Raw genomic sequence first — 25,178 nt, 5'->3', positions numbered from 1 at the left:
AACCGAACAGGGGGGTATTCTGCTCATCCCTACTCGTCTTTCCGTAATTTTCCTTTCCTGACGCATCCCCATGGCAGCACACAGCATCCCTCCCCTTCTTTAGGATGATAGTTACAGAGAATGAAGTGGGGTGCCTCTCCTTCAAATCTATAGCTAACCAATCCTGTCAGGTTTGGGGGCAGAGTCACAACCTAGTGTGTGCTGCCATGGGGATGCGTCAGGAAAGGAAAATTACAGAAAGGTGAGTATACAATTTTCCGTTATTGCTCACACATGCCATGGGTATATGTGGAATTATACCACAAAATTCATTCTTCTGCTTCTCTTGAGTATGGGGATACCACATGTGAGACTTTTGGCAGGCTAGCCACGTACAGGACCCCATAAACCAATCACCGCCTTCAGGCTTTCTAAAGGCGTAAATTGCTCATTTTACTTACTCGCTACAAAAAGTAGAAAATATCATTTTTTTCAAAATTTTTGCTCGTTTTGTCATTTATATCACAAAAAATAAAAATCCCACCGATGATCAAATACCACCAAAAGAAAGCTCTCTTTGTGGGAAGAATAGGACGTCAGTTTTGTTTGGGGGACAGCGTTGCATGACCACGCAATTATCAGTTAAAGTAGCGCAGTGCCAAATTGCAAAACATGCTCTGGTCAGGAAGGGGGTACAACCTACCAGAGGTCAAGTGGTTAAGCATGTAAACAGTTTTTATTTTTCATTTTAGGATACATTTTAAATAAATAAAAACTGAACATTGTGAGCAACCCTGCCAGTGTAATATGGTTTGTCATAATCTACTAAGTCACCTTTCACACTGGGGCTTTACCGTCGTTTTTGCAGAGGTTTTCAGCTGCTAGCGGGGCACATTTAACCCCCGCTAGCGGCCAAAAAAGGGTTAAAACGACTCACGGCTTTGTCTGCGGTTCAGCAGCGGTGCCCATTCAGTTCAATGGGTAGGAGCGGTGAAGGAGCGGTGTATACACTGCTCCTTCACCGCTCCAAAGATGCTTTCACACTGAGACTGCAGGGTAGCCATTTTTCAGGCGCTTTACAGGCGCTATTTTTAGCCCAAAAGTGCCTAAAAAACGTCTCAGTGTGAAAGGGGTCTAAATGTCACTTTTGCTTGGTCTGTGAAAGAAAGTTAAAAAAAAACTTAAAGTGGAACTTTAGTCAGAAAATTTAATTGTACTAGATCACTTCAGGCTGGCGCCTTTTGCAAGTATAGCTATGTAAAACATTAAAAATAAGTGCCTTTATTGTTTAAAATACAGTAATACACTGCCTCACCCTGCTCTACATATGCTCAATCACTCTGTATTTTTAGGCACTTTTAAGCACTACCAAATTTATAGAGGCTGATCTGCTGACAGCCTTAAAGTGGTGTTCCGGCCAAAATTATACTTTTTACATAAAAATACCCCTATATTACACAAGCTTAATGTATTCTAGTAAAGTTAGTCTGTAAACTAAGGTCTGTTTTGTTAGTTTATAGCAGTAATTTGTTATTTTATAAACTTACAGCAGGCCGTGGCCATCTTAAGTGTGGGCATCTGAAGCCAGACTGTATTTCTTCCTGGATCTCATCCTTGCAGATCTCGCACATGCTCAGTGCAGCACAAGCAGTGTAATAGGTTTCAGGTCAGGTTTCCATAGCAACGGCAGTTTCAGAGGAAGTTGCCGCCCCTTCCCAGAAGGCATCACAAACAGGAAGTGATGCGATGGGCCGCGGCCAGGGAGGAGGAAGTGAAAAATGAATACAGTAGATATACAGTAGGTGCTGAAAAATAAAATAAAAAAATATCCAATTTGTTTACAGTGCACAGTTTAGTGAGGGATGCAGAAGAGTTGTAAAAGTGGGTGGAACTCCACTTTAAAGCAGAATTAAACCCTCCTATCTTTTACAGCCAAGGAAGCTGCTTCTGTTTGATCTGCAACTGCCATGGTGCTGCACATGTGATCAGTTATGATACCAGCTATTTTTGATGGTTTGACAGTTTGGTTGAGGAAACAAGCAAATGTGACAGTTAGCAATCCCAGCATTCCAGGAATGTATCTGTTTTTTTGAAACCGTTAAATCGATGGGCTTAGTTCCGCTTTATGATTTACTTCTGCTCAGGGGCTTTGGGCTTCAGCAAAATGGCAGCCTCCAGCATGATGTAACAGGAGCAATGCTGGAGGCAATTTACAGCACACACTAATGTTGGTAGCATAATTATTAATGTGGAATGTATGTTCCTTGCTAAAGAATGTTATATTTTATCAAGTTGTTATGGGTAAAGTTCTGCTTTAATGGTATTACTATGGGTATTCAAACTACGTTATGAAGGGACTCAGAAAAACAAAAAATTCTGCATTGATGTTATTGATAGACAGCATCATATATATCATTTTTAATTTGGCCACAATTTCACTTTAAAGGAGACTTCATTAAAAAAGGTTGCAAAGTACACAGCAAAGACCAACTGTTGAGAAAATAAACACTTTGGTTAGAACTGTGTAGCACAGAACATAGTATAGAAGTCAGATCTATGTAACTTACTACAAGGCACCTAGAGTATAGCAGTCAGGACAATACATTATACAACATAGTGCATAGAATGCAGCAGTCAGATGTATTTATGTTTGTATGTTTAATTCCTGGTCAGTGGGAGGAAAAAAAATCCTCAGTACCAGGCTTGTGGTTAGTGGGAGCTGTGGGGAGGCTGGAGTCAGTGGTCTTTGGTAGGAAAAAAATGCCCTGGGCTCACTGGGAGGAAAAATTGCCAAGATTATAGTTACGCCCCCCCAAAAAGCCTTCCACCACCCCTGACGCTGAGCTAGCTGTCTTCCATTCCTGCACTGTAGCTGAAATCTGATTCCTTTACACACAGCTACGATCTACACAGTGTATAGCTGGATACTGCAGCTGAGCTGCTGTTCTGACCAGGAAATTTCACAGCTCAGAACTGCAAAACATTAGCTAGCTACCCACTGTGCAGATCATAGCCGTGTGTAAGGGAATCTGATTTCAGCTACAGTGTGTGCCGTGGAGAGGAGGAGATCTTAGTGCCTGTGCTCAGGTTGTGTAGAGTGCAGGGATGGCAGAAAGAGCTCAGCCTAATGCCCTGCAAGTGGTGATCCCCGTTCTCTCTCCTGCCATTGATGACCTCTGACCTCTCCCCTGCCAGCAGTGACCCCTATCCTCTGCCTTGCTGACCCTTGTCTGTTCAGCTGACCCTGTCCTCCGCCCTGTTGACCCCTCTAATCTGCCTTACTGATTTGTGTACACTTTCCTGCCAACCTCCCATCCTACTCTCTGCTGACCCCTGTGCTCCGCCCTACTGACACCCTCTACACTGTCCTACAAACTAATAGCTCCTGTACACTTCCCTACAAACTCATTACCCTATCCTCTGCCCTGCTGACCCCCTGCACTGCTGACCTCCCATACTCAGCTCCTCAGGCATTTTTCTGCACCCCCACATCAGACAGGCTAGACTCCTTTGGCACTTTGGGTCGGGCCTCTTACCCCACTTAAATAATTTCAATGGTGTGTAATATGCTCTATAGGAAAGATAAAAATGGGACATCACCTGTGAGGGAGAAAGAGTAACTCTGGGCCCCAGCGACAGAACCTGCTTCCATTGATCATCGGACAGTGCCCCTACATCTCCCTCCCATTTGATCCTACTTTTATTTTCTACCATGCCCCCCTGGGCTGAAGCCTTCAGGCACCCGTACATTTCAGAAATCAACCCCTTCGTGGTATGTGCATCAATAAGCTTTCTCAAAGAGGTCATTTCGCACCACACTGGCGCCTCCTTCCCAAATTGTGCCTCTAGGGCATGTCTGAGTTGCAAATACCTATAAAAAGATCTATTAGAGATTGCATACTCCTCTACCAACTCTTTAAAAGATTTTAACCTCCCCTCTTTATATACCTGAGCCAGGCAATGGATACCCTGGCGGTCCCACTCCACGAAGTGTCCCATTTTTTTAAGCTCCTTGAGGTTGTTGTTATCCCAAAGTGGGGAAAATTCCGCAAAGCCCGTATATCCCAGTGTTCTTTTGGCTTGTACCCACGCCTTAACCATCAGTTGGGTAGTGGGACATTTAGTGCTAAATGCGTCTGCCTCTAGTGCCTCTACGATCGTGTCATGGCCGATGTCGTTCCACAAGACGCTACCAGCCACTCCTTCCTCCCATGGCCTATTACTGCCTCCCATTTGCTGCAATTGGGAGGCCAGAAAGTATCCATATGGATCCGGTACTGCCAGGCCGCCCTTCTCCTCTGGCTGTCGCAATGTCCGCAAACTGATCCTGGCCGACCCACCCCTCCAGATAAGTTCTCTAAACACACTGTCCATTATTTTGAACCAGTGCCCAGGAATCCACACAGGGGCATTCTGCAAGACATATAAAAGTTGGGGTAGCCAGACCATCTTGATCAGGTTGCAGCGTCCGACAACCGAGAGGGGCAAGCGGCCCCACACCCGACACTTCTGTTTCATTTTTTTCATAAGTGGGACTAAGTTACCGGATATATACTGCCCTGGATCATTGGTTATATTAATACCCAGATATTTCATTTGGCTGACTATTTTAACCTGGGATACCTGACGAGGGAGAGGTTCGTTCAACGGATCTATGGGTAAAATTACCGATTTCTCCCAGTTAATCAGCAACCCGGAAAAAACGCCAAATTCCTCAACTATCCCTATGGCTGTTTTTAATGAGTTCTGCGTATCTGCCAAGAACAGCAGGATGTCATCCGCATACATAGCTACCTTGTCCGTCCCCTTCTTTCTTTTAAATCCCTGCACCCCTTGCGCCGCTCTCAGGGCTATCGCCAAAGGCTCAACTGCCAGGGCAAAGAGCAGGGGGGACAGAGGGCACCCCTGTCTCATACCCCTGCTCAGCTGGAACCCCTCCGAGCACTGGCCATTGATCCTAACCCTGGCCCTCGGGCCACTATGTAACAGCCGTAACCATTTGACAAACCCAGGGCCAAACTGGTATTCCGCTAAAACCCTCCACAGGTAGTGCCATTCCAGGGAATCGAAGGCTCTGACCGCGTCCAATGAAAGAGCCGCTCTCCCCCCACTGTTTACCACCGGTATTTGCATATTCAGGTATACTCGTCTTATGTTCGTACTTGTAGATCTATTCGGGATAAACCCAGTCTGATCCGTATGTATTATTTTGGAAATTATCTTATTCAGCCTTGCGGCCATTACTTTTGCTAGAATCTTCACGTCCGAACATAAGAGCGAGATAGGCCTGTATGAGGTCATGTCTATTGGGTTCTTCCCTTCTTTCAACAGGGTTATTATTATAGCTTCTAACATGGACAGTGGCAGAACCCCGTCATCCCTGGCTTCGTTAAACACCTCCAAGAGTAGGGGCAGTAATACCTCCCCATATTTTTTAAATACTTCTATGGGCAGGCCGTCAGGACCCGGTGACTTCTGGCCCGCCATGTCCCCCACTGCCCTCTGCAATTCTGCAAGGGTCAGTGGGGCATCCAGCATTTCCCTATCTTCACTTGTTAATGGGGTTATTCTTAGCCCCTGAAAAAAAAACTGCATTTCAGCCTCCACATTTACTCTATTAGAGCTGTATAACTTCTCAAAGTATGTCCTAAATTCACACAGTATATCGGGAGTAGTTTTTTTCAATACTCCATCCCCCCCTTTGATTGCTGCTATTGTGCCTAGGGGGCCATTAGCCTTGATTATTAGAGATAGGGCCTTCCCAACTCGCTCCCCCTCACCAAAAAAGCTCCGCCTCTGAAATAATCTCCTCTTTTCCAGCCCTTCCCGGAGCACCCTACTGTACTTGTCCTGTCTCTCCACCCAGAGCTTGTAGCTGGATTGGGATGGTATGCCTATGTACTGCGCTTCTGCTACTTCTACACTCTCTTTAGCTTTTTGTTCTTCTGCTCGCGATTGCTTTTTATTAAATGCGATTTTCTGAATTAGTATTCCCCGGAGATATGCCTTCAGGGCGTCCCAAACAATCCCCACTGAGGTCGAGCCCAGGTTTATTCTAACAAACTCCGATAGGTTCTCCTTCATTCTCTCCTCTTCTCCTATTAAGTCAAGCCAAAAGGGGTTGACCTTCCAGCTCCCCCTGTTATGGTGCTCTCCTACCTTCACAACAGTAATAACAGGCGTGTGATCCGAAACGGCCCTTGGCTCATATGTTATTTCCTCCACTACGTTTAATGCTTCCTCGTTTCCCAGAACCAGGTCGATTCTGGATAAAGTGGCATGGGTCCTGGAGTGGCATGAGTATTGCTTCACCCCAGGATGCCTCCTCCTCCAGATATCTACCAGTCCTATTTCATCGCAATATTGCAAAAGGGGGCTCTTAGGTGCCGCTCTAGGTCCAATTTTAGGGGGAAACCTATCTATACTGTTGTCCATTGTCATGTTGAAGTCACCCACCACTATGACTGGGGTCCCGGGGGAGTTCATGATAAAACTGGCTAAGTCATCTAGTATTGCCATGCTGAATGGGGGAGGGATATAAACGTTGGCCAGCACAAATCTTTTATTTTCTATCATGCAGGAAAGAAAGATATACCGCCCGTATTCGTCCACCTTACTCTGACTGCAGGAGAAGGGCAAGCCAGTACTTATCAATACACTCACCCCTCTAGAATAAGAGGAGTGGGTGGAGTGATACTGTGTCTGAAATTGCATATTGTCTAGGATTTTAATTGAATCCTTTACCAAATGGGTCTCCTGCAGGCAAAGTATTTTGACTTTCCTCCTCTTGGCTATTGAAAAAATTGTCTGTTTTTTAAGATTATCCCCAATCCCCCTTACATTCCATGCACATATATTGACCCTTCCACCACCTCCTGGGGTTTTATTACACCTCTTTTCAGTTATCATCGACCCTTGGGTCTAGTGACCTTACCACACACATATCTCCTAATAAGCTAAACCACCATCTTTTGTGAACATTGTGAGTAACCCTACTTATAATTATGTCCCTTTGCTGTGATAGGCTAGACCAACATTCATCCATCCATAACCATACTCCCCCCCACTCTTCCCTCAGTGAGCACCCCCCTATTCCAAGTCTCCCCCCACCCGCCGATCCCCTCCCCCCCCCCAGCACCCCCCACCCCCCCTCCCCCCCTCTTTCCCAAACCCCTGAGCCCAAATTTGGGCCTACCCCTCAGGCTTCTATAGTGACCTTCAAAAACTCTCTAAGGCTAAAAGAAAAAAGCTGTGCACCAAACCTAGTAAGAGGGGAACTATCCCCTGAGTGTTACCCTTATTAATGTTATAATTAATGTGCTAATAATTTTAAAACTAAACTAATACCTCTTATTGATACTAATATATATGCATTTATCACTTCTATTTATATTTAATCCCCTACCATCCCCCCTCCCCCCACACCACTCCTGTTTATATTCTAAAAAACAATAAATATAGTACAAAAAGCTGAGAAAAGGAGAGAGAGAAGAAAAAAAAAAAAAAAAAGCAACAATGTCCAACAAAAAAAAAAAAAAAAAAATGTCTAAGATTCTTCTCCCCATCTTATTCTCTCTTCATTCTTCTCTAACCAAACTGAGACATCCTTAGGGGTGGAAAAGAACCTGACCTCCCCCAGGGCCATGACACGCAACCGTGCCGGGTACAATAGCGCATAGTTAACTCTTAGTTGTTGAAGCTTCCTTTTACAATCTCCAAATTTGGCTCTTTGTCTCTGTAGCTCTGGGGAGAAGTCCGGGTATATCGAAATCCTGGCACCATTATGCTGGATGTTTCTTAATTCTCTTGCCTTCTGCAGGATAGTGACCTTGTCACGAAAACATAAAAGTTTAAAAATAAAAGGCCTTGGATGACCCCCTGGAGTTGAGGTCCTGGGAGCTATCCTATGTGCGCGCTCTATGGCGAAGGTATTTGAGAATGAATCCCTGCCGAATTTCTCTTTCAGCCACTCCTCCATAAATTTGATGGGGTTGTTACCCTCACAGCCCTCTGGGAGCCCAAGTACCCTCAGGTTTTCCCTGCGCAACCTGTTTTCCATGTTATCCATTTGCTGTAGGCAGTCCCTCAGCTGAATTTTCATGAGTGCTACTTCTTGCTTTAAAGGAAATACCTCGTCCTCCATTTGACTGAACCTTTCCTCCAATGCTGTTGTTCGTATGCATACTGCGCGCACATCTCCCTTGACAGTTAACAATTCATCCCTAATACCCTTAAGCTGCTCGGACAGTTCGTTAATTGATTGTTTACAGCTATTAACAGCCAAGAAAATGTCGTTTAGGGATGGCTCTTTTTCATTGGTTGGGTCACACTGCCCTCCCCCTGTTGCCCCCTCTATACCCTGGACCTGCTGTTTTTCTGGGCCTCCTCCTGCTGCTGCTGAGCCCACTGATGGTATAGTTACCATGGTCCCATTCTCTTGGGCCTGACTTCTCCTCCCAGGGTGGCCAATTTGATGCTGGGCTCCCCCTGTGCTACTCGCCTTTTTGGGAGTTTGGTTCGGGGTATGTGCAAAGCGCTCCAGTTTTCTGCACCCCCACATCAGACAGGCTAGACTCCACCCTGGTGTTAACAGTCAGGGAAAAAAGCCTGGTATAGTGGGAGGAAAAAATAGCCAGTATTGGTGATCAGTGGGAATAAGAAAGTCAGTATTCGGTAGAAAGAAAGAATGCAGTTGTCAGTATGAAGAAAAATGCCTGATGTTAACTGTGGGAGGAACAATGTCTTGACACCTGTGGTCAATGAGGGAAAAAGAGATGCATTTGCTTGAGTGGGGCATAGTGGGAATGCTGTGGTGCTCAGTGGGGGGTGAGGGGTGACATTGATGCTTGAGGGGTGAAGAGGATATTTGTGCTCAGCAGGGGGAGGGCGGAACAGTAATGCCCAGTAGAGGGTGGAAGGCACAATAGGCATTGGGGGGGTAACAATAGTGTTGACAGCAGAGATGGGTGGAACAATAGTGCCCAGCACAGGATGGGGGAACAATATTTCTCAGACAGGGGTAGAGGGAGAAATAGTGCCCAGCTAGAGATATGGGTGAGGGGGAGTTAATAGTATTTGTAGGGAGGTGGAGGAGAACAATAGTGCCCAGAGGGTGTGGGGAGAAATATTGGCCAGTGGTACAAAGGATATCAGTGGTGCAGCAGGGTAAACATTGAGGTTGTGGGCAACAGTTACCTTGCACTAAAGCCTGTCTAGGTATATACAGTGGGGATGGAAAGTATTCAGACCCACTTAAATTTTTCACTCTTTGTTATATTGCAGCCATTTGCTAAAATCATTTCAGTTCATTTTTTTTCTCATTAATGTACACACAGCACCCCATATTGACAGAAAAACACAGAATTGTTGACATTTTTGCAGATTTATTAAAAAAGAAAAACTGAAATATCACATGGTCCTAAATATTCAGGCCCTTTGCTGTCCATTTCTTCTGAACATCCTTGAGATGGTTCTACACCTTCATTTGAGTCCAGCTGTGTTTGATTATACTGATTGGACTTGATTAGGAAAGCCACACACCTGTCTATATAAGACCTTACCGTTCACAGTGCATGTCAGAGCAAATGAGAATCATGAGGTCAAAGGAACTGCCTGAAGAGCTCAGAGACAGAATTGTGGCAAGGCACAGATCTGGCCAAGGTTACAAAAAATTTCTGATGCACTTAGGGTTCCTAAGAGCACAGTGGCCTCCATAATCCTTAAATGGAAGACGTTTGGGACAATCAGAACCCTTCCTAGAGCTGGCCGTCCGGCCAAACAGAGCTATCGGGGGAGAAGAGCCTTGGTGAGACAGGTAAAGAAGAACCCAAAGATCACTGTGGCTGAGCTCCAGAGATGCAGTCGGGAGATGGGAGAAAGTTGTAGAAAGTCAACAATCACTGCAGCCCTCCACCAGTTGGGGCTTTATGGCAGAGTGGCCCGACGGAAGCCTCTCCTCAGTGCAAGACACATGAAAGCCCACATGGAGTTTGCTAAAAAAATACCTGAAGGACTCCAAGATGGTGACAAATATGATTCTCTGGTCTGATGAGACCAAGATAGAATTTTTTGGCCTTAATTCTAAGTGGTATGTGTAGAGAAAACCAGGCACTGCTCATCACCTGTCCAATACAGTCCCAACAGTGAAGCATGGTGGTGGCGGCATCATGCTGTGGGGGGTGTTTTTCAGCTGCAGGAACAGGACGACTGGTTGCAATCGAGGGAAAGATGAATGCGGCCAAGTACAGGGATATCCTGGACGAAAACCTTCTCCAGAGTGCTCAGGACCTTAGACTGGGCCGAAGGTTTACCCTCCAACAAGACAATGACCGTAAGCACACAGCTAAAATAATGGAGTGGCTTCACAACAACTACTGTTCTTGAATGGCCCAGCCAGAGCCCTGACTTAAACCCAATTGAGCATCTCTGGAGAGACCTAAAAATGGCTGTCCACCAACGTTTACCATCCAACCTGACAGAACTGGAGAGGATCTGCAAGGAGGAATGGCAGAGGATCCCCAAATCCAGGTGTGAAAAACTTGTTGCATCTTTCCCAAAAAGACTCATGGCTGTATTAGATCAAAAGGGTGCTTCTACTAAATACTGAACAAAGGGTCTGAATGCCTAGGACCATGTGATATTTCAGTTTTTCTTTTTTAATAAATCTGCAAAAATGTCAACAATTCTGTGTTTTTCTGTCAATATGGGGTGCTGCGTGTACATTAATGAGGAAAAAAAATGAACTTAAATGATTTTAGCAAATGGCTGCAATATAAGAAAAGAGTGAAAAATTTAAGGGGGTCTGAATACTTTCCGTCCACACTGTACCTCCTTCTCTTTCTGCTGTGAATATGCAGATGTTGTTGGATAGGGGATCACAGAAACTACATGGAGCTGGTACAAGCCCAGCACAAGGTCCAGGTACATAGTATGCCAGGATTGTGTTGAAATACCGGGACAATCCAGGAATCCAGAACAGTAATTCCCCATTAGGTGCACGCTCTCCTCGTGAATGACAGCAGGCAGTGGGTGGATTCTATAGCCAATAGCAGGCTATTGACTAAGGATTCACCCACTGCCTGCATTCATTACCATGTGAAGAGGACCTGATGGATAACTAGTGTCTGAATCAGCCCTCAAAAATTCCACTCACCTGCTCCAATTTTGCGAGTGGAATTTGAGGGCTGGTAAGGAAGGGCTGCCTTGGAGCAGGGGGGCGAGCAACGTCAGCAGCATGGGTTGAATGGAAGTCCTTCTCTCGTTGGTCGTGGAGGAGAAGAGAGAGGAGAGCTGCCCGGATGATCAGAGTGCAAGGAACACAGTGATAACAGCTTTCATTTCAATTGCTGTGATCTGCCGCTCACTGTCACATACAGCCCCTCCTCCTGGTCCCGGGACTTTGATAGACAGATCACACAACCAATCCCAGGATGGGTGATCTGTCTATCAAAGTTCCCCAGCCAGGAGAAGGGGCTGTATGTGACGGCGAGCGATGGGGAACACAGCAATTGAAATGAAAGCTGTTATCGCTGTGTTCCTCATGCTCTGATCATCCGGGCGGCACTCCTGTTCCTTTCTTCTTTTCCCCTGTACAGACAGGCTGCATTGCTGGGCACAGGCTGCATTGTTAGACATAGGCTGCATTGGTGGGCACAGGCTAAATGGTGGGCACAGGCTGAATGGTGGGCACAGGCTGCATGGTGGACACAGGCAGCATGGTGGGCACAGGCTGCATTGATGGACACAGACTGCATGGTGGACACAGGCTACATGGTGGGCACAGGCTACATGGTGGGCACAGGCTGCATGGTGGGCACAGGCTGCATGGTAGACACAGGCTGCATAGTGGGCACAGGCTGCATTGATGGACACAGACTGCATGGTGGACACAGGCTGCATGGTGGGCACAGGCTGCATGGTGGACACAGGCTGCATGGTGGGCACAGGCTGCATGGTAGACACAGGCTGCATGGTGGACACAGGCTGCATGGTAGGCACAGGCTGCATTGATGAACACAGGCTGCATGATGGACACAGGTTGCATGGTGCACACAGGTTGCATGGTGCACACAGGCTGCATTGATGGACACAGGCTGCATGGTGCACACAGGCTGCATGGTGCACATAGGCTGCATTGGTGGACACAGGCTGCATTGGTGGACACAGGCTGCATTGGTGGGCACAGGCTGCATTAGTAGGCACAGGCTGCATTAATGGGCACAGGCTGTATTTGTGGGCACAGGCTGCATTGGTGAACACAGGCTGCATTGGTGGGCACAGGCTGCATTGTTAGACACATGCTGCATTGGTGGGCACAGGCTGCATTGGTGGGCACAGACAAGCTGCATTGGTGGGCACGGGAAGGCTGTATTGATGGACACGGGCAGGCTGCATTGATAGACACGGGCAGGCTGCATTGATAGACACGGGCAGGCTGCATTGATGGACACAGGCAGGCTGCATTGATGGACACAGGTGAGGCTACATTGTTGGGCACAGGTGAAGCAGCATTGATGGACACAGGTGAAGCAGCATTGATGGACACAGGTGAAGCAGCGTTGATGGACACAGGTGAAGCAGCACTGATGAACACAGATAAAGTTGTAGTTAATATTTATTTTTATAACTTAATTCTGTATAAAACATTTAAATGTCATTTCATGAGATAATTTATGAGGACATGTTTAGGGGTGTAATTAGGGGTGGGGTTGGGTGGGGCAACCGGTTGCGAGTAACCCTTGAGGCCTGGCTAGTAACCCTTTGACCCCTGGTCTGAATTACCATCAGGCTCTGCCTCCGCACAGGCTGCATTGGTGGGCACAGGCTGCATTGGTGGGCACAGTCTGCATTGTTAGACACAGGCTGCATTGGTAGGCACAGGCTGCATGGTGGGTACAAGCTGCCTTGATGGGCACGGGCAGGCTGCATTGGTGGGCACGGACAGGCTGCATTGGTGGGCACGGGCAGGCTGTATTGGTGGACATGGGCAGGCTTCATTGATGGACACAGGTGAGGCTGCATTGTTGGGCACAGGTGAAGCAGCATTGATGGACACAGGTGAAGCAGCATTGATGGACACAGGTAGGTTGCAGCCTACCTGTGTCCATCAATGCTGCTGGGGGCACGGATAAAGTTGTTAATATTTATTTTTATAACTTAATTCTGCAAAAAAATGTAAGTGTCATTTCATGAGAATGTGTTCAGGGGCAGAATTAGGGGCAGGGTTGGCTGGTGTCGAGTAACCATTGAGACCTGGCTATTAGCTCAGGACTTGAAATTTTAAGCCCTAGTCTGAATTACCATCAGACTCTGCCTCCCCAGATATAAAACTCCTGGCTGCTGCACTATCTGTGTGACAGGTGTAGTGGTGGGAGTGTCGGAGTGTCCATATGGTTACTCTAGCTTCAGTGCACTTTCCACACGTTGCATGTTCTGGATTCATGTACACGTCTACAACAGTTGCATTAATCTGTCGCCTGCCTGAACATTTGTTGTGTGAAGACACATCAGAATTCAAAAGAGTGTCTTAGACACTTCCTATGAATCCCCCTGTGTATGACAGTAGGCTTGGAAATTATTAGGTCATGAGCAAAAATAGTCAAATCTAATACATGGAATGGACACTGATGTTTATGTACTCATACATGTCCCAAACTGGATTCAACAACTTGAAACATTACTTGTGATGATTAGGTAAGGATCAGGCTATGCAGGCATTAACTTTCTTCAACATGTGTTGAAAAGCCTCAATGCAAGCAGATTATTATGGTCTGGATAAAAATAAGTTTTAACTGCATGTGCTGCAAATTCCCATTACGGCTGATTAGGGAGATCAGAGATTATGATGGGTCTTTGTGATGTCAGTTCCATCAAATCTTTCAATGAGATATACTGTATGCCCCTTTGTGGACAGCACTGGAATATCTTCACAAAAGCAAAACACCTTATTTTAGTGGTTCTGCCTTGCAGAAATGACGTCCTAAGTTTGAATCTCATCCAGGATGTAAATTGCATGGAGTTTACATGTCCTTACTGTGTATGTGTGGGTTTTATCTGGATACTCTAGTACTCCAGAGACAATTGAGTACTGTCCATGATACTTTTTTTATTTGCACTAACATACAGTTTTTCAGGACAAGCTTTCGGATATGTCCCCTTCTTCAATGTCCCAGCAGTACTGATTCACAAAAGTTTTAGCAGAATGTTTACTCCCACACTCAAAAGACATGCTGGTTGGTTAACTGGTATGCCCCAGTATGTGTGCTAAGGACTTTAGATTGCAAGGTTCTTGAGGGCAGGGACTGATATAAATGTATAGTATATAAAGTTCTGCATAAATTATCAGCATTATGTAAATGACTGTAATAGTCTTGTACTTTTTTATGTCAATGCAACAGCTGTGCTATTTAAAGGGAAGTATGAAGTATTTATAACTAAGTCAAATTACATTGTCTCACAGAATGAGGTAATGAAGCGGAAACAGATTCCTATTTGTGCCTTTTGGGATTTTAGCATCCGGTAAGTTCATGTGCAGAGTTTTTTTCATACAAATTGATGATTTCTCTTGTGGGGTGGATTCTAATATGTTAATGATTTTTTTAAGTAACATTTTCTATTTTATTTAGCATGGCAGATTCTGCAAACACATTTTCATTTAGTTTAATATATTTTTTCAACCAGATGAAAATGGTCAGTGTGTTGCATTCTGTGATAGGATGTTCTACTAGGGTCTTGTGTAGCATGTGTTACACACAGATAAACAGTGAAATAAGTGTGCTTTCCCTGGATACAACTTATATTTTTTGCTCTCCAGTTTAGAAATTATACCAATCATTCTTGGTGACTTCAACATCCCTGTTAATCTTAACACTCCTGCTACTTCTAAGCTGCTGAGCCTAACCTCCTCTCATGACCTAAAACAATGGACACACGTTTCTACTCACTCTGTTGGCATCTGCCTTGACCTCATATTCTCCTACCTATGCATTCCACTCAACCTCTCCACCATTCCTTTTCCTCTCTCTGATCACCACCTTATTAGTTTCACGTTCTCCTTATCTTCCTCCTCCTTGCCTTCCAACTACCAAACTATTACCCATAGAAACCTTTGTCATCTTAACCCTTCTCTTCTTTTTTCTGCTACAGATTGTCTCTACGAAAAAATCTCATCCTTGTCCTGCCCCTACCTAGCCACTTCTGTCTACAACAGTTTAATGTCATCCCCCCTGGATACCTTCGCCCCCCTCACTAGACACAGAATCAGGCCCCGACTGCTACAACCCTGGCAGACAGACAATACCAGAAGCCTCAAAAAACATAGCCGTGCTCTTGAGCATCTGTGGCGTAAGACTCAGTTGCAGCAAGATTTGAGCCAATATAAATCTGCCCTCCAAAAATACCATTCCTGCCTTCACACTGCCAAGCAGACCTACTTTATCACTCTCATTAACACCTTCTCACGCAGTCCCTGTCAACTCTTTTCTACCTTTACCACTCTACTTCGTCCTCCATTACCTCTATCCACTAACTTACTCACTGCCCAGGAGATTGCTAATCACTTTAAAAATAAGATTGAGACAATTCGTCTTGAGATCTCCACTCTACAGATATCTCCCTCACTTTACACTCCTTGTCCTCCTGCACAATCAATACTTCCCTCTTTTAACCCAGCTACTATAGAGGAAGTCACCAAAGTTTTTTCTAACACCCACCTAACCTCCTGCCCCCTGGACCCTGTTCTTTTTCAAATACTATGGTCACCATCTAGCTCTATTCTACACTCTTTAACTCATATCTTCAACCTCTCCTTCTCTACTGGAATCTTCCCCAACCCTCTAAAACATGTGCTAGTCACTCCCATACCAAAAAAGGCCTCACTGGACCCCACCAATCTTAACAACCTAAAACCCATCGCTTTCCACCCTTTTGCCTCCAAACTCCTTGAACGTTTAGTCGACCACCGACGGAGTGACCACCTCATTGAGAATAACCTTCTTGATCTCCTTCAGTCGGGATTTCGCCCACAGCACTCCACAGAAACTGCCCTCCTAAAACTCAAGAATGACTTGCTAATAGCCAAAACCAACGATCATTATTCCGTACTCTTATGCCCCGTACACACGGTCGGATTTTCTGACAGAAAATGTGTGAATTTCCGACCATGTGTAGGCTCCATCACACATTTTCCATCGGATTTTCCGACACACAAAGTTTGAGAGCAGGATATAAAATTTTCCGACAACCAAATCCGTTGTCGGAAATTCCGATCGTGTGTACACAAATCCGATGCACAAAGTGCCACGCATGCTCAGAATAAATAAAGAGATGAAAGCTATTGGCCACTGCCCCGTTTATAGTCCCAACATACATGTTTTACGCCGCTGCGTTCAGAACGATTGGATTTTCCGACAACTTTGTGTGACCGTGTGTATGCAAGACAAGTTTGAACCAACATCCGTCGGAAAAAATCCTAGGATTTTGTTGTCGGAATGTCCGAACAAAGTCCGACCGTGTGTACGGGGCATAACTCTTGGACCTTTTCCGCTGCCTTTGATATGGTTGACCCCCCCCTCCTCAAAAAACTCAATTTGCTTGGTCTCCATGGCTGCACTCTCCATTGGTTTGAATCCTACCTATCTCACCAGACATATCAGCCTGGATGTTAAACCACTTCCTCAAACTGAATCTATCTAAAACCGAGCTCTTAATATTCCTTCCCCACGTGCCCCTTCCCTCAACTACTCTGTCAAGATTAATGGCATATCTATCAGTCCGTCCCCACATGCCAGGATGCTAGGGGTAACCTTAGACTCTGAACTGTCCTTTCAGGCCCACATCCAGTCCCTGTCCAAATCATGCCGCCTTAGACTCTGCAACATTTCCAGAATACGCCCCCTTTTAACTAATGACACCACCAAGCTTCTAATTCACTCCCTGGTTATCTCTTGCCTCGACTACTGCAACTCCCTCCTCATTGGATTACCTTTACATAGACTGTCCCCCTTTAGTCCATAATGAATGCCGCTGCAAGACTCATCCACCTTTACCAATCATTCAGTGTCCTCCACCCCTCTCTGCCAATCCCCTCACTAGCTTACACTCACCCAACAAATAAAATTTAAAGTACTAACAATTTACAAAGCCATCCATAACTCTCCCCCCAGCTACATCACTAACCTAGTCCCAAAATACCAACCAAGCCGCTCTCTTCGGTCCTCCCAAGACCTCCTGCTCTCTAGCTCCCTTGTTGCCTCCTCCCATGCCCACCTCAAGGATTTCTCCAGAGCTTCTCCCATCCTTTGGAACTCCCTACCCCAATCTGTCTGACTGTCCCCTAATCCATCCATCTTTAGATGATCCCTGAAAACTCTTCTCTAAAGAAGCCTACCCTGCTTCTAACAAATACACTGTTTTACTTCCTCTATCAGCTAACCCCTCCACAGCTATTACTTTTTGTATCAATTTACCCTCCCTTTTTAGATTGTAAGCTCTAATGAGCAGGGCTTTCTTTCTGATTCCTCTTGTACCAAATTGTTGTGTAAGTGTAATGTCTGCCTTCATTTTGTTAAGCGCTGCGCAAACTGTTGGTGCTATATAAATCCTGTATAATAATAATAATAATAATAATAATAATAATAATAATAATAATTAAACCACAACTGCAACATTCTTTAATTCAGCAATGGCCTGTGTATTAAACACAACAGACAGCATAACTGGAACCTGTTCCTTCAAGACGTGACAAGAATTCAGTTAAAACGGTAATGGCCTAAAGTGGAACTGTAGCCTATGTAAATAAAATTGGCAGAACAGGCAGGGTTTCATTTTTTTTTGTGTTTACAAACTGTTTATTTAGAGATATTGTAAAACAGTAAATATTATACCATAATATAATTTTAGTATTCAACATGACTGTCTTTAGCATACCAAAATATCTGTATACAGAGAAACCGTATATATTTTTACATATAATATAGTAGAAATAGAGGGAAAAAAATAAACATAAAATAGGGCATATCTAGAAAATAGAATACAATATAGAATATAGTTATATAACAGATCTTTTCTTAAAATTTGTTGGATTATACCAAAAGGAAAAATAAAAAATCTAGTCAGTTATAGTCTTCATAATGGAAATCCAGACATTCCATTTTGCATGGAAAATGTGCATGGAATCAAAAATCGTATGAAATTATTTCTGTTATCATAATGACATTAATTCTGTCTTTAATTTGTGAGAAAGATACAGAAGGATTATTCCAATTAAATGCAATGACCCATAGTGTTAATTGTACTGAAGAGGAGGAAAATCACAAAATTGGAGCAAATAGTAAACATATTAAAGGAGAAAGAGTAATAGAACTAGATATGATTTGTGAGGCCATCCTAGATATTTTCTGCCAGATTGGTTGAATTATTTCACAGCTCTAAAAAATATGTAGATAGGAGCCCTTGGTTGCAAAACCCCTAAAACAATTTTCTGAAGAATCAGCAAACATATGTATTCTAGAAGGTGTATAGTACCATCTAGTTAAAACTGTTATGGTTGTTTCTCTAATGAAAAGAGGGAACAGGCAGGATTTTAATGCAGAAGAAACATCCATTGTAGCACATGTAGCTCACTGTACTGTACTGTACTGTATTCCGAAATGCTGAATCTGTGTGAACTCCCAAGCATGCATGGAAGTGACATCATCCCCGCCCGGCCAATGACAGTGGCCAGCATTAGAGACCCAGAAGTTGGCCGTCCGAAAATGTTGGACACGGAGCTTGAGGACACTGCATTGCTGGAGCTGAGGTGAGTATTAGTAGTTTACATAGTAGGTGAAGTTGAAAAAAGACACAAGTCCATCAAGTCCAACCTATGTGTGTGATTATATGTCAGTATTACATTGTATATCCCTGTATGTTGTGGTCGTTCAGGTGCTTATCTAATAGTTTTTATGAAACTATCGATGCTCCCTGCTGAAGGGAATTCCACATCCTTGCCGCGCTTACAGTAAAGAACCCTCTACGTAGTTTAAGGTTTAACCTCTTTTCTTCTAATTTTAATGAGTGGCCACGTGTCTTGTTAAACTCTCTTCTGCAAAAAAGTTTTATCCCTATTGTGGGATCACCAGTACAGTATTTGTAAATTGAAATCATATCCCCTCTCTGTAGAAGAGTCTCTTCTACAGAGAGAATAAGTTTAGTGCTCGCAACCTTTCCTCATAACTAACATCCTCCAGACCCTTTATTAGTTTTGTTGCCCTTCTTTGTAATCGCTCCATTTCCAGAACTGGACATAGTCTAGCATACTCTAGCTGCAAGGGTGAAGGTATCTATAATCTGAGTGGCATTTTTTTTTCTTCTTTGGTTCCTGCTCATTGTGAAGCTGTAGGAACTTAAACCAAGTGGAACTTTTCTAAGTGGTGAGTTAAAACCAGAGGGAGAGTGAACAAGTTTTACTTTTTGTTTGCTGGGTAGCATTTTTGGGGCTTTTCCTTTTAGCTTTTCAATTAGCTTTTTCTGTCACTTTTTAAATAGCTTTTTTTTTTTTTTTTTTTTTTCTTCTTTGGTTCCTTCAGGCTATTAAGTAGGGGGAGGGGGTGATTGCTCACAGGTGCCTGCAGTCTATATAACTGTGTGTAGGACTCATCCTGAGCCTGCTCATTGTGAAGCTGTAGGAACTTAAACCAAGTGGAACTTTTCTAAGTGGTGAGTTAAAACCAGAGGGAGAGTGAACAAGTTTTACTTTTTGTTTGCTGGGTAGCATTTTTGGGGCTTTTCCTTTTAGCTTTTCAATTAGCTTTTTCTGTCACTTTTTAAATAGCTTTTTTTTTTTTTCTTCTTTGGTTCCTTCAGGCTATTAAGTAGGGGGAGGGGTGATTGCTCACAGGTGCCTGCAGTCTATATAACTGTGTGTAGGACTCATCCTGAGTGGGCTCATTGTGAAGCTGTAGGAACTTAAACCAAGTGGAACTTTTCTAAGTGGTGAGTTAAAACCAGAGGGAGAGTGAACAAGTTTTACTTTTTGTTTGCTGGGTAGCATTTTTGGGGCTTTTCCTTTTAGCTTTTCAATTAGCTTTTTCTGTCACTTTTTAAATAGCTTTTTTTTTTTTTTTTTTTCTTCTTTGGTTCCTTCAGGCTATTAAGTAGGGGGAGGGGGTGATTGCTCACAGGTGCCTGCAGTCTATATAACTGTGTGTAGGACTCATCCTGAGCCTGCTCATTGTGAAGCTGTAGGAACTTAAACCAAGTGGAACTTTTCTAAGTGGTGAGTTAAAACCAGAGGGAGAGTGAACAAGTTTTACTTTTTGTTTGCTGGGTAGCATTTTTGGGGCTTTTCCTTTTAGCTTTTCAATTAGCTTTTTCTGTCACTTTTTAAATAGCTTTTTTTTTTTTTCTTCTTTGGTTCCTTCAGGCTATTAAGTAGGGGGAGGGGGTGATTGCTCACAGGTACCTGCAGTCTATATAACTGTGTGTAGGACTCATCCTGAGCCTGCTCATTGTGAAGCTGTAGGAACTTAAACCAAGTGGAACTTTTCTAAGTGGTGAGTTAAAACCAGAGGGAGAGTGAACAAGTTTTACTTTTTGTTTGCTGGGTAGCATTTTTGGGGCTTTTCCTTTTAGCTTTTCAATTAGCTTTTTCTGTCACTTTTTAAATAGCTTTTTTTTTTTTTCTTCTTTGGTTCCTTCAGGCTATTAAGTAGGGGGAGGGGGTGATTGCTCACAGGTACCTGCAGTCTATATAACTGTGTGTAGGACTCATCCTGAGCCTGCTCATTGTGAAGCTGTAGGAACTTAAACCAAGTGGAACTTTTCTAAGTGGTGAGTTAAAACCAGAGTTTAAAACAGGAGATTATAACAGGGGTCATAGTACCTGTGTAGTGTGAGTACATGAGTGTTGTCTGAGTAGAGTGTGTGGATCGTTAGTACTTGTGTATTGTGTATTGTATACTTGAGTATTGCGAGTGTACATAGGTCTGCGACTGTTCTGCGATTGCACGTAGGTCTGTGAGTACCTGTGTATTGTCTTGTGTACCTGTGTATTGTCTTGTTGTGTACTTGTGTATTGTCTTGAGTATTAGTGCCAGGAAGCTAGCTGTTAGGTAATTTGGACAGGGTAAAATCCCCAATCCTCACTAAATTTAATAGGTACGATGCCCGGCGGGTGTGGACAGGCGACTCTTTGTACATCTTGCCGCATGTATGCGTTCCTTGATCATCCGATCGAGGGTTGAATACTGCTGTGCAAAATGTAAGCACATTGTTTCCCTGGAAGCCCAGGTTCTGAATCTGGGGAAGCAACTGTCAGCACTGAAAAGTCCCTCCATACTAAAGGAGAGCCAGGAACGTACACGGCAGGTGCCGGCAGGGGCCAGCACAGAGGCGGGTGGAGACAAAGAGGTGCTGGCACTAGCAAAGAGTAGATGGGTGACAGTCAGGAGGGGTAGAGGGGGAAGTGCCAGGGAGGCCGATCCAGGACTGGAGCATCCCAATAAGTACGCTACTTTGAGTGACATTGGTGAAACCAGTCAGGGGCCAGCACTGCTGGAGCTGAGGGACTCTCCTAGCTGCCGGGGGAAGAACTCCTCCAGTGAGAGTGGGGGGGCAGCAAAGGGAAAGGAAAGACAGATTCTGGTGGTAGGGGACTCAATTCTTAGAAGGACAGAGAGGGCAATCTGTAACCAAGACCTGAAGCGCCGAACAGTATGTTGTCTACCGGGCACTCGGGTTCGGCACATCACGGATCTTGTGGACAGATTACTGGGAGGGGCTGGGGAAGACCCGGCTGTCATGGTGCACGTTGGCACCAATGACAAAGTCAGAGGCAGATGGAGTGTCCTAAAGAACGATTTTAGGGACTTAGGAGCTATATTGAGGAAAAGGACCTCCAAGGTAGTATTCTCAGGAATGCTACCGGTACATCGAGCCACACCAGAAAGGAAGAGGGAGATTAGGGAAGTAAACAAGTGGCTGAAGAGCTGGTGTAGTAAGGAGGGGTTTGGGTTCCTGGTGGACTGGGCCGACTTCTCAGTTGGTAACCGGTACTATAGAAGGGACGGACTGCACCTAAATGAGGAGGGTGCAGATCTGCTGGGAAGGAAGATGGCCAAAAAGTTAGAGGGGTTTTTAAACTAGGCGATGGGGGGGAGGGTCCAGAGGCAGAGATAGCCAGCGCGGAAGATATTCCAGAGGGTAGTATTGGGGGCATTAGTGGTAGGTTAACCAAAGCACAAAAACACAAGGTGAGTATAGTAGCAAGTCCTAGTTGCAATCTCGAAACACCCAATACGAAGACAATATGCGACCGGTCTAAACTATGTGGCATGTTCACCAATGCCAGGAGCATGGCGGACAAGATGGGTGAACTAGAGATACTGTTGTACGAGGAGGATTTGGATTTTGTGGGAATTTCAGAGACCTGGTTCAACAGCTCTCATGATTGGCTGGCAAACATTTAAGGGTATACCCTATACCGCAAGGATAGAGAGGGTAAAAAAGGGGGAGGGGTATGCCTATATATCAAGAATAATGTACAAGTGAATGTGAGAGATGACATCACTGAGGGAGCTAGAGAGGAGGTGGAATCCTTATGGGTAGAGCTCCAAAGGGATAAAGCTAAGGGGAAAATAATACTGGGAGTATGTAATAGGCCCCCAAACCTGAGGGAGGAAGTGGAGACGGATCTCCTATCACAAATTGGAGTAGTGTTGTCATAATGGGGGATTTTAATTATCCAGACATAGATTGGGCGGAGGGAACCGCGCATTCATTTAAGGCTCGCCAGTTCCTTAATGTCTTGCAGGACAATTTTATGGGTCAGATGGTAGACGCACCAACTAGAAATAAAACATTACTGGATCTACTGATTACCAACAATACAGACCTGATCACGGATGTGGAAATACGGGGCAATTTAGGTAACAGCGATCACAGGTCAATTAGTTTCAGTATAAATCATACAAATAGGAAACATAAAGGGAATACAAAGACACTGAATTTCAAAAGAGCCAACTTCCCTAAACTACAAACCTTGCTAAAAGGCATAAACTGGGATAAAATATTAGAAACAAAGAATACGGAGGAGAGATGGGTTTGCTTTAAGAGCATATTAAATAAGGGCATTAGCCAATGTATCCCATTGGGTAATACATTTAAAAGAGCAAACAAAAGTCCTGGATGGCTTAACTCCAATGTAAAAATGCATATAAAAGCAAAGGAGAAGGCCTTCAAAAAATACAAGGTTGAGGGATCATCCTCAGCATTCAGACTTTATAAAGAATGCAACAGGATATGTAAAGGTGCAATTAGGACAGCTAAGATAGAACATGAAAGACACATAGCGGAGGAGAGCAAAAAAAATCCCAAGAAATTCTTTAAGTATGTAAACAGTAAAAAAGGGAGGACAGACCATATTGGCCCCATAAAGAATGAGGAAGGACATCTGGTTACAAAGGATGGGGAGATGGCGAAGGTATTGAATTTATTCTTCTCCTCAGTCTTCACGAGTGAATCGGGGGGCTTCAGTAACCAAAACTGCAGTGTTTATCCTCATAACACAACACAGGAAGCACCTCCATGGTTAACAGAGGACGGAATTAAAATTAGACTTGAGAAACTTAACATTAATAAATCACCGGGACCAGATGGCTTGCATCCGAGGGTACTTAGGGAACTCAGTCAAGTGATTGCCAGACCGTTGTTCCTAATTTTTACAGATAGTCTACTGACTGGAATGGTACCAGCTGATTGGAGAAAAGCCAATGTAGCTCCTATATTTAAAAAGGGCCCAAAATACATCCCTGGGAATTACAGACCAGTTAGCCTAACATCGATAGTATGTAAACTCTTGGAGGGGATGATAAGGGACTATATACAGGATTTCAGTAATACAAACGATATCATTAGCAGTAATCAGCATGGATTCATGAAGAATCGTTCTTGCCGAACCAATCTATTAACCTTCTATGAGGAGGTGAGTTGCCATCTAGATAAAGGAAGGCCTGTAGACGTGGTGTATCTGGATTTTGCAAAAGCATTTGACACAGTTCCCCATAAACGTTTACTGTACAAAATAAGGTCGGTTGGCATGGACCATAGGGTGAGTACATGGATTGAAAACTGGCTACAAGGGCGAGTTCAGAGGGTGGTGATAAATGGGGAGTACTCAGAATGGTCAGGGGTGGGTAGTGGGGTTCCCCAAGGTTCTGTGCTGGGACCAATCCTATTTAATTTGTTCATAAACGATCTGGAGGATGGAATAAACAGTTCAATCTCTGTATTTGCAGACGATATTAAGCTAAGCAGGGCAATAACTTCTCCGCAGGACGTGGAAACCTTACAAAAAGACCTGAACAAATTAATGGGGTGGGCGACTACATGGCAAATGAGGTTCAATGTAGAAAAATGTAAAATAATGCATTTGGGTGGCAAAAATATGAATGCAATCTATACACTGGGGGGAGAACCTCTGGGGGAATCTAGGATGGAAAAGGACCTGGGGGTCCTAGTAGATGATAGGCTCAGCAATGGCAGGCAATGCCAAGCTGCTGCTAACAAAGCAAACAGAATATTGGCATGCATTAAAAGGGGGATCAACTCCAGAGATAAAACGATAATTCTCCCGCTCTACAAGACTCTGGTCCGGCCGCACCTAGAGTATGCGGTCCAGTTCTGGGCACCAGTCCTCAGGAAGGATGTACTGGAAATGGAGCGAGTACAAAGAAGGGCAACAAAGCTAATAAAGGGTCTGGAGGATATTAGTTATGAGGAAAGGTTGCGAGCACTGAACTTATTCTCTCTGGAGAAGAGACGCTTGAGAGGGGATATGATTTCAATTTACAAATACCAGACTGGTGACCCCTCAATAGGGATAAAACTTTTTCGCAGAAGAGAGTTTACCAAGACTCGTGGCCACTCATTAAAATTAGAAGAAAAGAGGTTTAATCTTAAACTACGTAGAGGGTTCTTTACTGTAAGAGCGGCAAGGATGTGGAATTCCCTTCCACAGGCGGTGGTCTCAGCGGGGAGCATTGATAGCTTCAAGAAACTATTAGATAAGCACCTGAATGACCACAACATACAGGGATATACAATGCAATACTGACACATAATCACACACATAGGTTGGACTTGATGGACGTGTGTCTTTTTTCCTTGTCAAAAGAAGTTTATTGAGTATACAATGTTATAAAGATACATAAAGTAAGTTTACA

The 25,178-nt window shown here is 44.3% G+C and overlaps 1 protein-coding gene across 1 annotated transcript in view; it reads left to right on the top strand.

Moving 5' to 3' along the window:
- ADGRD2 (adhesion G protein-coupled receptor D2) overlaps positions 1 to 25,178 on the top strand; it is a 1,056,485-nt gene that overhangs the window by 274,264 nt on the left and 757,043 nt on the right. The window contains exon 13 of the mRNA XM_073600363.1: positions 14,438 to 14,496. Within this exon, the coding sequence (XP_073456464.1) occupies positions 14,438 to 14,496 (59 nt within the window). The remainder of the gene's footprint in view (positions 1 to 14,437; positions 14,497 to 25,178) is intronic.

This window comes from Aquarana catesbeiana, linkage group LG09 (assembly GCF_042186555.1).
Source record: "Aquarana catesbeiana isolate 2022-GZ linkage group LG09, ASM4218655v1, whole genome shotgun sequence".
NCBI lineage: Eukaryota > Metazoa > Chordata > Amphibia > Anura > Ranidae > Aquarana > Aquarana catesbeiana.
This window is presented reverse-complemented; position numbering and strand designations above follow the sequence as displayed.